The sequence below is a fragment of the Mirounga leonina genome, unplaced genomic scaffold (genome assembly GCF_011800145.1).
Source record: "Mirounga leonina isolate KUSES-001 unplaced genomic scaffold, KU_Mleo_1.0 Mir_94, whole genome shotgun sequence".
In the NCBI taxonomy this organism is placed as follows: Eukaryota; Metazoa; Chordata; class Mammalia; order Carnivora; family Phocidae; genus Mirounga; species Mirounga leonina.
In genome coordinates, this window is record NW_023270855.1 from 5050488 (window position 1) to 5065090 (window position 14603).

At 45.5% G+C, this 14603-nt stretch overlaps 2 protein-coding genes across 7 annotated transcripts in view; one reads left to right on the plus strand and one right to left on the minus strand.

The window, feature by feature from the left end:
• NR2C2 (nuclear receptor subfamily 2 group C member 2) overlaps positions 1–13616 on the plus strand; it is a 97411-nt gene extending 83795 nt beyond the window's left edge. For all 6 annotated transcript variants that reach the window (XM_034997597.1, XM_034997596.1, XM_034997598.1 and 3 more), the window contains 4 exons: positions 218–357; positions 3025–3162; positions 4317–4422; positions 7136–13616. In XM_034997597.1, the coding sequence (XP_034853488.1) occupies positions 218–357; positions 3025–3162; positions 4317–4422; positions 7136–7310 (559 nt within the window). In that variant the 3' untranslated portion in view covers positions 7311–13616. The remainder of the gene's footprint in view (positions 1–217; positions 358–3024; positions 3163–4316; positions 4423–7135) is intronic.
• Positions 1–14603, minus strand: part of MRPS25 (mitochondrial ribosomal protein S25) — a 41876-nt gene that overhangs the window by 12802 nt on the left and 14471 nt on the right. Inside the window, exon 4 of the mRNA XM_034997603.1 lies at positions 4421–4476. Within this exon, the coding sequence (XP_034853494.1) occupies positions 4421–4476 (56 nt within the window). The remainder of the gene's footprint in view (positions 1–4420; positions 4477–14603) is intronic.

Sequence of the window (14603 nt, forward strand, 5' to 3'; positions counted from 1 at the left end):
TCTCATTACTGAAGTCTAAAGTGTCTTTGTTAAGAAAATAGTTTATCCTCAGAGGGACTTCAGTTAAGAGATTCACAGACAGTGGTATTTTTGGAGAATGATCCTGGACATACCATAGACTTTCAAGAAATGCTTGTTGAATCTACTTGTTTGGAGCAAGCTGGGGCCTGGAGAATACCAGCATGTACCCACACCCACCCCGACCTTGTGTCCCCAGGCAGGACTGCAACACCAGCCTGGTGCGGGCCTGCTGGAACGAGCTCTTCACCCTCGGCCTGGCCCAGTGTGCCCAGGTCATGAGTCTCTCCACTATCCTGGCAGCCATTGTCAACCACCTGCAGAACAGCATCCAGGAAGGTAGGGCTGGGGCTGTGGGGGAGCGTGTCTTGGTTCAGGCCGGCCCCTCCAAACTGGCTGGCCACAGTGTCCCACAGCTTCCACAGGCTGAGGGTAGCTTAGCTTTTAAGTCCTGGGGCCTTTACCAGTGAGAACACTTAAAATTCCACCTGTCTGTCTTCTTTTCATACAAGGAATATGAAAGGAAAAAAAAAGATAATTGGAAAAGTTGCCAGCTTCCTGATACATAGGTATTTAGTGATGTTTTCAGAATAATCACAACTTACACTTTCATCTTGATTGACAGGTATAAATGGAAGAAACTGTAGTTTTTCACTTGTGTGGGTGAAAGAAAACCCAGTTCTTCTTTACTGTGTTTCTCTTCCCTGCATGTCTCCTTTACTGCTCACACAGAACACTTCTGACATGTGTGGTCACCAGTGTGGGGGGTGTTTTCCCCACAACAGGCAATTCTCTGAGACACCAGCTGGGTATACAACAGTTCAACTCCATTCTGACAGTCAGACATAGTGTCAGATCCCACAGGTTAAGGGCTCAGTCCCACAAGACCCTCCCCCCCAACACACTCTCTATCTCTCTCCCTCTCTCTCTCTCTCTCTCTCTCTCTCCAGACTATCCCTTGTGCTTCTCACCAACCTGCTATATAGACTGGAGGTTGTAGCAACCCTTGGGTTGGATAATTCACTAGCATAGCTCACAGAACTCAAGGATAGAGGATACAGATGAACAGCCAGATGAAGAGATATATGGCGTGAGGTCTAGGAGAGTCTCAAGCACAGGAGCTTCTGTCCCTGTGGACTTGGGGTGCTTCACCCTTCCGGTGTGCATGTGTTCACCAACCTGGAAGCTCTCTCAACCCCATATTTTATGGATACTGCCTCACGTAGGCGTGATCAGTTATTAAGTCCATTTCTAGCCCCTCTCCCCTCTCTGTAGGATGAGGGATGGGACTGGAAATTCCAAGGTTCTGAGTGTGCTTTAGTCTTTCCAGGGGCCATTAGGGGTCCCACCCAGAGTCACCTCAGTGGAACAAAAGATGCTCCTGGTGCTCTTAACATGTAAGAATTTACAGGGGTTTTAGGAGCTCTTTGTCAGGGATAGGGTCAAAAGCAAACAGACCAAGAGATGCTGCTAGTGTTCTTATCACTTAGAAATTACAAGGGCTTCAAGAGCTCTGTGCCAGGAGCCGGGGGGCAGAGACCAGCATACATACTTTCTATTCTCTCAACAACGGGTTACGCTTTCCCGTGTAACAAGTTCTCACAGCCCTGGAGGGACTGTGATTGCAGTCAGGGCCTTGACTTGCCCCAAGTGAAACAGCAAGTAGAAGAGCTGGGCACAAATCTGGCCACCCAGACTCCTAGTCCAGGACTTAGTTGCCTCACCCAGTTCCCTCGTGAATGAACGTGTCACTCTCTTCTAGAAAGATTTGTGGCAACCATCTAACATCTGGTGGCCCAGTCCCAACTGCATCCGGACCAGGAGATAGCCAGTGCAGTCTCTCCACATGCTCTGAGCCCAGAGTGCACCAAAGACACGGTCTCAAGGGAGCATGCCCAGTATTCAGGACTAATATTTGATGCTAAATTGCAGTTGAGCTGCACTTTTCATTAGGCATTCGAGATGTCTGATTACCTAGGAATCGAGTGACCTAGTTACAACTTTGGTTATTCCTTTGGAATAGTAATATTATAACATCTTGTTGCATTTAAGTTAGATTTGTTCACAAGTGAGGATTAGCTATCATTCATTCATTCATTTATTCATTTATTTTGAGAGAGAGAGAGTTGGGGAGGAGGGGCAGAGAGAGAGAATCCTAAGCAGGCTCCACACCCAGCGAGGAGCCCAGAGCAGGGCTTGATCTCACACCCCTGAGATCACAACCTGAGCCAAAATCAAGAGTCAGACACTTAACCGACCGAGCCACCCAGGCACCCCTTAATTACCCTTTATTTTTAATTGCATGTGATAATACTAATACCTTCAGCAAATATTATCAGGAAGATTAAAACAGATAACATAGAAAAATTGTTTTCACAACTAAAAAATGTCAGCATTTACTAGTCAGGTCCATAAACCTTTATTAAATGCCTGCAGAGAGTTTAGAGAGCCTGACCACTGATAAGAATTGACTTACGGGAGCGCCTGGGTGGCTCAGTCATTAAGCGTCTGCCTTCGGCTCAGGTCATGATCCCAGGCTCCTGGGATTGAGTCCCACATCGGGCTCTCCGCTCAGGGGGGGAGCCTGCTTCTCCCTCTCCCACTCCCCCTGCTTGTGTTCCCTCTCTCACTGTCTCTCTCTCTGTGTCAAACAAAGAAACAAACAAATAAAATCTAAAAAAAAAAAAAAGTTGACTTACAGGTCTTAAGCACAGAATAAAAGGAACTATCAATTTGCACCTATAGGCCCTGCCCCAAGGTAGGGCCAGGGAGAATCAGTGGTCTAGGGGTTTGTTACTGAGAGAGAATATACAGCAGAGTTGCATTTGGGTATACCTATTGTCACTTCACCTTCACCTGGAAAATGAGGCTCCTCACCATCTTAAGGTAACTGGTTTTCCATCAAAAAGTGAAATTATTTTCTCTTTCAATCTGTGGCTCCTCAAGAAAGCTCGTGTCATTGTTCTTACCAGCCTTTCTCAGGGGGTCTGTGATGTTCATTTCTAGATAAACTTTCTGGAGACCGGATAAAGCAAGTCATGGAGCACATCTGGAAGCTTCAGGAGTTCTGTAACAGTATGGCGAAGCTGGATATAGACGGCTACGAGTATGCATACCTTAAAGCTATAGTTCTCTTTAGCCCCGGTAAGATATGTGGTGGGGACTCAAAACAGTTTTCCATCTGTGTCTGCTAATATTTCTGAACATGAACTTGTCAAGTCATCAGCCAGATTGTTTGTGACCGAATATTCTCCTAATAGGTGTGCTTTGCTAGCTAACATAAACTCGTTCTTTTAAATTGTTGCCTTTACAGTCCCAAAGATATGCCGTGGTTCCTGGTAACTTCGTATGTTGAATAGATTTATTCTGTATCCTAATTTAGACCATTGGCCAAGTAAGACTTTGGCATACAAAATAGAGTATACTACCATCCAGTGTCCTTTTTTTTTTTTTTAATTCATTAGAGACAGCATGAGCAGGGGGGAGAGGCAGAAGGAGAGGGAGAAGCAGGCTCCCCACCAAGCAGGGAGCCCAACGTGGGGCTCAATCCCAGGACCCGGAGATCATAACCTGAGCCGAAAGCAGACGCCCAACCATCTGAGCCACCTAGGCGCCCCCTCAGTGTCCTTTTTTGTTTTGTTCTGATTTCTTTTGCTTTCCTTTTTTGCCAGTTTTCAGGTTTTGTTAGCCTATGTTCTCCAGTACAGACTGAAAGTGCCCAAGTTCAGCTGTCCCTGTAGGGCAGCACCTGAAAAAGCCAACAGGACTGTGCGGCTGGCCTCGCTGCCCGCCTCTCAGCTCTTCTCTCTGAACCTCCAGAGGTCACTCAGGCTGACTGTTGTCCTTAATAGTGGGGTTTGAGCACAGCTTAACCCTCCCTTCCTCCCCAGCCATCCACTCGTGAATGACAAAATAGCTAATATAAATGGGAGAAAGTATGTGATTAAATACATAGGAGGTAAGTGGTAATTTCTAATCTTGGGTGATAGGTCTAAAATCTCTGTTTTCTAGAGTGGTAGGAAGCCAGATGTCCAGATCCAAGCCAGGTGGGGCTGCTGAGGCTGGTGTGACCACTGAGGAGCCCAGCCCCCTCCTGGGAACCTTCAGGCCTTGGCAGGGTACAGAGCAAAAGCCAGTGTTTTAGCAGTAATATCCAAACCAGACCCACCTTCAGGGTTCAATCTATATCGTACTTGAGAAATTGGTCAGAGGTTTAACTAAAAATAAGTACTAAGAAGTCTGCCAAGTGAGGCTTTCCAAATACACAGGGCAATTTGGGGGCACTTTTCTCTTTTCAGATCATCCAGGTTTGACCAGCACAAGCCAGATTGAAAAATTCCAAGAAAAGGCACAGATGGAATTGCAGGACTATGTTCAGAAAACCTACTCAGAAGACACCTACCGGTGAGGCCCACAGTACGCGCTCTCGTGGTGGGGCAGGAAGGAGTGCGGCTGCATCTGCAGACAGAAATACAAATTGTCAGCCTTCCCGCCCCTGGCAGCCTGGTAGAAGCCTCCTTTTGATCACATTTTAATTCCTGCGTTTCAGGGGTGGTAACTGTGGAAAGTGCTAGGTGGTAGGGTCAGGAATCCTAGGCCATTCCAGGGTTGCTGGGTATAAACTGTGGGCAAGACCTTGGGTTGCTCTTCTGTAACATGCTGAGGGGCTGGAATCATTGCTGTGTGGTTTCCTCTGGGGCTAACGTGCACGAAGTGGCAGTTCTCGTGGGGGCTCCCCGCACCCAGAAGAGCAGCCCTGCCCCTCTGGCCCACATCCACTGAAGAGGTAGAACCAGCACACGTCATAGAAAAGTGTTCATCGGCAAAAGCCAAACCTGACCTCTACAAAGGCGTTGAGTGTGTTACAGAAAATAGTTAATTTTGCCCTTAGATAAACTGGTTTTTTTAAGTTCCTTTATTTGAGCAAAAAGTTAATTTTAATGGTTGGGCAGCAAATATATGTGCACACACACACACACACACACCCCTTTCTCACGCAAATCTGAACAGGAAAGTTGTTCTCAATTAAGGCAGAAGGCCTGCCAGGCTTTCCAGCCAAGGAGTGGAGGAGCTCTTTGATCATGACCACTTCCAGCCCACTAGAAGCTACATGAATTACTGAGGTCACGTCAGGCAAACTAATATTTCCTTCCCTTCCCTGTCCCCTCAAAGTAAACACTTGATCAAAACTGACCAGGAAGATACATGGCCCCACCGTCCTCAGTTTGTGTCGTCTTCACAGACCTCAGTCCATAGGTGCCCCATGGAATGAAAATGCCCCAGGTCCCAGGAAGACTGTTTCTGTGATGTGACTGGGGGGTGGCGGTGGGGGGCTGGCCCTGCCGGCCCTGCTGGCAGAGAACCTCCTCTGCTTTAGACACAACTCCATGACCAGACACACCTTTTGCCAAAGCGGGATCCGTTTTCTCCTGGAATCGCTGAAAACCTCACCATGACTCTTGAGTAGTAATTCCAGCCTCAGTGCACAGGGAACGGGGCCACGGGCCTGCTCCCACATGGTGCCCATGATCAGAAGAGCCTGGAAATGGCCCTCCGGGGGCTGCACACTAGAGGCATCGTGACGACAGCACCTCTCTGGCCTTGGAAAGGAGGGGTTTCTGAAGAAATCCAGCCAGGGACCCAGCCAAGCGATTTGGGACCCTTTCTCATGGGACGCAGAAACTCACTCAGAGACAGTTCTCAAAACAAGGCCCCAGGATCGCTGACCTCTTTTTCTGCATTCATTATTTTACTTTTTCTCATCTCTATGCCTTTTCTCGTACTGTTTGCTCCTCCTGAAATGCCCTCCCATTCTTCCCCACTGTTTACATCTCTGCTGAGAGAAACCTCAGCCAGCCTCTAAAGCCCAGCTGATCTCTCTCATGCCACCCCACCTCCCCCAGGCAGTCCTCCCTGATTTACCTTTGCTGACTTCCCGAGACCCTCAGCCTGTCAGCCCCTCGTGGTCTATGCTGGTGTCCCCTTATACCTTTGTATGTCCTGTAAGACTCATGGTGGCTAGACGAATGGCGGATGGTGCTGGAATGCTACTTGCATAATACATATATTCTCTTTTAAAAAATAACAATGTTTACTATAGAAAAAAATGAGAACATTCTGGAAAGTGAAAACGTCCATATAAATACCACCTTTCGTAGATACCTGTTAATGTTTTATGCATTTCCTTCCAGAAATTTTTTATATTTGTGTAATTGGAATCATAAAATACAAAGTAAGGTTTTGTAACCCTTTTTTCATTTAATGTTCAACTGAGCATACTTCATCTTTTGTGGCTAAGGAGATGCTGTAATTTCTTTAACACTTCCCCACTGATGAGAATGTAGGTTGTTTCCAGACCGGGCTGGCCCCTCAGTGAGCATCTGTGCAGTGGCGGGGAACGCCAGTCACATGCTCCAGATACAGCGGCAGTGGCCCACCACGACAGGGTCACGGTGTACCCTGCCATCCAGGGTGTTTTCAAACCGAAGACAATCTTTTGCTTTATTTTTAATTATAATGCTGTACGAACACTGGGAATTAGGGGAGTGCAGGAATACAGAAGTTTAATAAGTAAAAGCACTCCAAATCCCCAAACCAGAGGCCAGCCATTCACATTTTGGTGAACATCCTTCTGAATACTTTTGTACGCACGTCACACAAATAAATCTACGCCAGTGAGCCTGCACTGTACTTGCTGCTTCCCAGTCTGCTTTTATTCAGCCATATGTCATGGACTGCTTTCCTTACCAGTGACAGATCTTTTTTGTACTTTTTAGTGAGTATATCGTGATCTTTTATATGGAGACACACCATACCTTTTTTTAACTTATCCTTTATTGATTTCCAAGTTTTTCTTTTTTGGTGGGGGTGGGGACAATTGTTAAAAATGAAGGAAACATTTGTACAGACGTCTTTGTACTTAGTTTTGATTTCTTTTTTTTTCTTCATGATAAATCCCTACAAGAGGAACTGTTGAAATTTGAAATACAGGGGGTAGATCATAGGTCTGTTTGGTTTAATTCCAAGCATTGCAGACAGGGTCCCAGGAGCCTGTCCAGGGAGAAGTCTGAAGGGCAGTGAATCCCCTTTCTCTAACTAAGGACCCTCCCTTTCACAGATTGGCCCGGATTCTTGTTCGCCTGCCGGCACTCAGGCTGATGAGCTCCAACATAACAGAAGAACTTTTTTTCACTGGTCTCATTGGCAATGTGTCGATAGACAGCATAATCCCCTACATCCTCAAGATGGAGACAGCAGAGTACAATGGCCAGATCACCGGAGCCAGCTTATAGTGCGTACCTCACACCTGCAGAGAAGCAAAAGGATCCTCCCAGGACCACTCGGATACAGAGAAAATAAAGTAGTGGTATTTTGGTATGTGCAAATATTTCCAGTATGTTAGCCATTTCCTACCTGGTTTCTTCTTATCTGTTAATCCCAGACAATAGCAACTAAAAGACTAGTAGGATCCTTTCCTGCCATAAGAAATGTTATAATGCCTTTTGATGAAGGAGATTTTGAAACAATCTTTTAACCCAATTTGTATTTAGAAATCCTCAAAGGGCAAAAAACAGAGTTTTATAATGTCAAAGACTAGTATTAAACAAAACAAAAAGAACCTAAGAGAACAGTATGTGTGTATATATATTAAAAATGTCCTTGGAATTAATAGCTACTAATTACCAGGGTAATAATATTAGCACTTTCTAAGCACTTCTTATCAATGCGTAATGTTAGCAACATCTTGCCCTCGGGCAGGACAAATGGAAAACTGTGTATGTCTTTTGCCGAAATGCTAGTAATTTCTGTGAAAACGCACTAGGGTACAGGAGACAATCATTTATGTTTAAGAAAAGATGGCATCATTCCTAATTGTATGCACACACTTGTGGTGTTGAACTAAATTCCTATGAACGAATGAAAATGTGGCTCATCCGTATGATGCAGTAAGTGGGAGTGTGGAGGCACAGTCGGGGGTGACCCAAACCGGAAGCTTCCTCAGCTGTGAGGTGATGATGCTTGTCAGCTTCCCTGACCTCTGGTTCTGGTCTGTGACTGGCATCTGCAGGCTCCTCCAAACCTGGGGCTCTCTTCTGATGACTGGTTCTCAGAATTGGATTACAACCAGTCAGACATTAACTGCCAATTCCTGCAGCAACTGAAAACATCCCCACATCACCTCCACCACTCACGGCAGACAGAGCCCTCTGACCAAAAAGTGCAAGGTGGGCATTTTGAACCCGACAGTAATTCCTGAATGCAGTCTGGGGCACTGGCTCGTTGTTCAGACGGAGGAGTACAAAGATTCCCTTCTCATGGGGTTTCCATTCCAAACATCCCCTCAAGAAGGGCTGTATTCCTGCAGTTCACTCAGAACTATGAAGGGGATTCGGGGCCTGGGGGTGGGGGGAGGTGCAGGATTTTGCTGCCTGGCCAGGGTGGTGGTGGTGGTGCGGCTGAATGGAAGGTTTCTCTGTTGACCTTAAATATCAGGGTTTTCCAAAGTGTCTCCAGACTCAGCATTTCTGTTGGCAATTTTTTGAATGGTACTGGTACACCATGCACTTTGATTCCCCCAGGTGTGTGCCAGCAAAGAACCCTGGAGCATTTTAGGTGATGGATGCAGAAGCAAGCTACCTGCTCTTAAAAAAAAAACAACAACAACAAAAAACAAAACAAAAAAAACCTTAACTCCCAAAGTTATCTTCTTTCTCTTAAGTTATAGCAACCATCGTTTACAAGAACAGAATGCAGTTATAAGGAAGTTCTATCTAGAGAAGAGCACCCATAAATTCTCATGGATGCAAGCAGCGGGCATTTCCTGCTTGGGAAAAGTGCCGTGTCCAAGACCCAGTCAGGTACTCTTCATTTCCTTTCTGTATAGCCCAGATTAAGAAAATAGCTAAAGTTAAATCTGTGTCTCCCATATCTTTTGATCAGATGATATCCAGAAAGATCCCAGTGCGCTTCCCCTGCCTCACAGGCACTCCCCAGCCTGGCTCAGGCCCTCGTCGAGGTGGGGTCTCGGGTGCTGTGTAGGTACCCAGCCTGCCGGCCGCTGCCTTATGACAGAACAGAATGCTCTTGAAGCATTAGCAGCACTTTGTGAAAGTCGTTAGTGGGAATTAAGTGTGGGGACAGTATCTCCAACTTCTGAATTCCTATTTGGATTTAATTATATTATTTATAGTTCATGTCTTGGAAGCAAATTTTGGAGACAATAGGGGAGCCCGTTATAAAATGATGGAAAGAATTTAATTTTGCCTGCTTATTAAATTTTTGGTTTTCTAACTTGGAAGTGATTTAAATTTCAAAATTAAAGGAAAAAACAAACAAACTAGCCAAGACAGTGAAGTTAGGGCAGGTCTGTTTCATTTCTGCTCATGAAGGATTTTAGCAGAGGGTATCTGCAACCGTGTTTATGCATCTTACACAGCAAGTTGCCTCTTTTCTGTTCTTTTGGTTTTTTAATGTAAGCATGTCTGTTGATCACATAGCTGTTCTCTGGGATTACATGCTATGTCACATCTCCCAGATGTGATTCTCGGTGTTGGGGAAAAGGCCCACCCCTTCTTCCTGGGGGTGGCCCTGGGAGTCTTGTGTCCATTCAGCTTGTAGACTCAGGTGGCCTTCAGATACTGGGACGGCTTAGCCAAGACCTCGACTGAGGTCCCCACGACGCCACTGCTGAAGGGTTTTGGGGTAGAAGTGATAACCAGCAGAAAAACCGAACACTTGGGTTGAGTGAGTGCCACACCCTGGCAGGCCAACCCTGGAGAAAAATCAATTTGGCTTAGAGGGTTGTTGATTCTGACCTGGTCCTGGTCCTTGGGTCCCTTCACTGATGGTGGCTGATTGTAGTGGACCATTTTGGGCCTTGAACATCATTAGTTTCCCAGATCCTCTTGGCCTTATTTTGAAGTAGACTTCCCTGAAGATATGTTCACACAAGCTGATTTCTTGCTGCCCCAAATCATTTCACACTTTGACAGCAGGTCCGTCCCGTCTTGTCAGATTGGCTAAGAGAAGCCCAAAGTCAAGAACTTAAAGGGATCCCAAGCAAACACTGAGGTTCAGCTTTCACAAGTCTTTTACCTCTTGTTAGTAGTCTGTGAAAGTCTAGATTTAGTTACGGAAGGCCAGCCCTCTACCCATTGGGTCTCTGACTGAAATAAGCCAGGAGCAGATTCTTCACCACACAGCCTGCCCACATGTCCCTTCTGCTGTCCTGGCTCTTCCTCCCTTGCGAGAGGAGGTGGCAGAACGCATCGTGCTTCTTGATGCCAGTGGTATCTCAGATAATGCTAGACAGTTAGGTGTTGAAATTGTGGAGGTCATGACACAGAATCATAAAGGACAGGAAGAGACTTAGAAAAAGTCCAAATTACACAAGCAAATGATACTTTCCAGGTTATTCCACCCTTCTGATTTGAGATTTGTATGTGTCTGTTGGGAGGTTACCATTATTTATTATCTAACTTCTGCCATGAGGCTGTGGTTGGGGTTCTTTGTTGTTTGGGTTTTTATATTTAATGTCAGGTGTAGTCACTTGTTGTAAGATGTTATGTAAATGCCCTCAAGAGGGACTGCTGTCTAGCTTGTCAGTATTAAATGTGGACTGTGTTCTGAGGCAGTTGCCCCCAGCCACGGTGAGAGTGACGGATGCGCCTTCTCTTGGGCTCCCTGATGCGGTGGCCACACACTCACTAGAGGACATGGTTGTGGCCGTAGGACAGACTTACTCAGTGCTTTTGCTTGTGTTGGGGATAATCACAGCAGGGAGCTAAGAATCAGAAGGGCTAGATCTAGTGCTTTTATTCTGGACAAAAACCACATCCTAATCCTTTGGGGGAATTTCTAGTAGAGCAGTCTTGCCCCCAGCCTGCCCTCTGCCTGACGCGCAGCCCTTGGCTATGGAGCCAAGTTTCAGGACCCGATCAGATCAGAGTCCAGAAGCTTGTAGCCCACTTGCCGGTGGAAAGGGCCTCATGTGCAGTGGGGCTGTGGATGACATTTCAACTCTTCTCTAAGTCTAGGCCATGAAAAGTCATCTTCTGACGTTCACTTTCATCCCGGCTATGAATGAATGGGGGGATAGTGGAGCAGGCCGGGCAGATGCCCATATGCTTCCTTTGTCCCACTTCCAGTTTCTAGATTGTACGGCTCTTTGAAATGTCTTAACTTTGATGTAAATTTGTAAAGCCAAGCCCTAATCGAGATGGACTGGGTTTGGGTCTTTTGTACACAGGGTTTTGGACATCCTCACGTGTGCCTCCTGCCGGTGCACACTTGCGCGTGTCCAGCCCTGGGGTCCCTTCAGCGGCATCGTGCGTGTACAGATTTATAGGCTTGTATGACTGAATGAATGTACATGTGTTTATATCTTCTATATATGTACAGTGTATATAGTGTGTGTATGTGTACATAGATGTATATATTATGTATACAGACATGTAGCCATGTATCCAAAGTTCCCTTATGTTTTAAAGAGAGTCTATGATAGAGTTGCTAAAGTAAATTGATGTGGATGTTCCAAGGTCCCTCAGCAGGATGGATTTGCTGATATTTTAACTCCATTTTCCTTTGGGTGAGCCTGGCTGGGAAAGGCCATGAAGGCAGATACTCCACCCTATGCCAAGGAAAGTTCCAGACAGAAAAGGTCCTGATAGGAGGACACTGCTGTATATTGTATATTCTCTGGGTCAGACAGCGACCAGAAAGCTAGAAAGTTGAAAACTAGATCTTTCACCTGGATGCCGCATGCCTGTTTATAGCCCGACTGGAAGGAACTTGGCAGTTGGAGCTGTCGGCCTTCCCAGACTTGCTCTGTCATGTGGTCCAGAGATCGGCCTCACGGTCAGAGATTCGGAACGGTCCATGTGCTGGGGCCTGCCTCCCAGGTCTCTGCTTGCTCTGGACTTGGCAAACAGCGGGCACTGCCCTGTGGCTCAACAGATTCCCATCTCTAATGCCAGTTGAAAAAAACCTACCAAGTAGTCTTTTAAAATAAGCGTAAGATAACTTATGGCACGGAAGTTACAAATTTTAAATTCTCTAACTGTAGCATGTGAATAAAATCCACTGACCTAAATCCTTTCTATAAATTGTTTTAAAATTTTTAGATAAAAATGGTATTTTAATATGGCTATTTGTGCCCTTAAAGCTACAGATGCCAAATTTTTCTTGTCCAGGTCTGTTCTGATTAATTTTCCCCCTTAATTGGGCTTTAAACTGAGACATGGCACTCGGGAGCCAGGGCCCAAGCCCAGCAGAGCTGCTTACAGACCTGGGAAGTGGGGCCTGCCTGGCCGAGGGCCACAAGCTGGCCCGCTGAAGGGAGTCCCTGGAGAACTGCAAAAACTCACATAATCCACAGGTTTTCTGGTTTTTTGTTGGTGGTGTTTTTTGGGGTTTTTGGGTTTGTTTTTGTTTTTGTTTTTTTAAATAAGCTACTGAAATGTTTGAAAACACTTCATTGAGACCATAGTACTCAGTGCCTTTTGTGAGACGGTGGGTCATTTAGCCTTCAGCTTCCCCTCTATTGGATGTAAAAAAAAAAAAAAAAAACTCTGCTACTTCACTGGCCTCATCCAACAGTGCTTATTTGACCCTTGCCCCTGTCCTTGCCTGTTGTGACAATCACACTATTGAAGGTGGCTTTCCAGTTAAAATACGAGAAGAAGCTTGACAGTCTCTAAATGAATCTTCAAAATAAAAATTTTCATTTGGGGAGGGTATTTTAACAGCAATCTAAGAATAATTAAACTTTGAACTTAAAAAGAGTATCTTAGGGGTGGGGAAATGCCTCAGATATTTTTAAGGCCCAGCTAGACTTTCAGTTCAGAAACCAATTTTCTACATACAGCATAGAAAAAAATGCTATAAATATTGGGAAAAAAAAGTTTGGCAACATTTATCAGCTGACATACTGTGATAGCTTAATATTTGGATAACATTTGGAAATGGTAGACTTTTATGTTACAAATGGCTTGTCTTTAGGAACATATACTCAATTACCATTAACGACCAGAGCATCCATGGACTCAGATGCTGCCGCCACATACAACTCAAGTGCTGGAATATTTTTCTACAGTCTCCGTTCTCCCCATTCTCTTGTAAACCAGTGTTCAACTAGTTTTATAACTGAAAAGCTGCACATTTTTCATAGTACAAACCATAGTTTTTACCTGTAGTTTGGACCTGTTAATTAAGACATCTGTTAAAGGAAATTTCGGGTGTTAATTTCTTGGGACCGTTTCTGTAACTTCTGCCCTTCACAATATAGAAAATACTGTTATGCCGTTACATTTTAATTCCAGGTTTAAAACCTGTTGAAAGCTGTAGCTTGAAATCAGCTTTGTTTATGTGATGGCATTTAAAAAAGAGCATGTTCTTTTTAAACTGAATTTTATATCTAATCAATGTCTTCAGTCTTGAAGAAGAATTTGCATTGTTGTGTTTGTATATAGAGTATTGCAGTGCATGAATTAGCTTTATGCATTTTATTAAATGCTGTTTCAATGTGGCATTATCGTTGTGGCTTAATACTACTACCTAAATGAGGTTTATACTATTAAAAAAGTGAATTAAAGACTAAATGTGCATCTTCTCATTTCTTCTAATAGTAATAGCAGTAATGCCTGATCCCCAGCGGCTCCGTGCTGTCTCACCCCAAGCAGGTGGTGAGGAAGCAGCCTGTGGTCAGAGCCCTACAGCTTTCACCTCCCCTTAGTCTCAGCCAGAGTCCACGTGCTGGCCCACTGGCCTTGTAAACACCTTTAGTGGGAAAGGTATGGCCTTTTCCACTGGGGCCGTTCCTCAGTGTGGAGGTCAAAAAGCCAGGCAGCTGGTTCCGGAGCAGAGCACCCGTGGGCTGCCGGGCCACAGGCTGTCGGCACAGATGCGCCAGAGCCAGGCGGCAAAAACCAGCACGTGCTTCCTGTAAGGGTAACGACTATCCAGAATAAAAGCGTGGTCTTCCAGTTGTAGAAGTTGGAGAGCACTTGCTCGGTATGTCACGGCACTTCTCATTTTACTGGTGAGGATTCTCAGGTGCAAAGTCAGATTCCTGGCAGAACCCCCCAGCAACCAGACAGCTTTAAGTGGCCCTGCCAGGTCGTACTCAAAACGAAATCAGTCACTTCAGGAGAACAAGGTCTAAAACCATGCATCGTTTGTGCAAAGAAAAAAACATAACTCCTCATAGCGATTTTTTCCTCCCGTTTCCGTAAATTTTAAACCCATCTTATCATTACTAAACCACGGCGGAAATAGAAGACAAAGGTTTAAAGAGATAACCGTGCCCCCTAGTGGTGCTTATTTCAAGTCTCTGTAAAGAGAGGGGCAGCACTGTCCCATCAGGCACTAGATGCTTCTCTCCAAAGAGGGCTCGTTATCCAGGTCAGCAGCCTTTCTGGGGCCCCCCATTGGGCTATGGATGGAAGGGGTACTTCCCGAACGCTGGCTCACTTGCTGTGCACACAGACCAAAGGGAACAGACTCTTTCTGAAAAGCCCCAGCGGCTGGTGGGAAAACCACGGCTGCGGTCACCTGGGAGCGGTTATTAGAAACCAGACAGAGGGGCG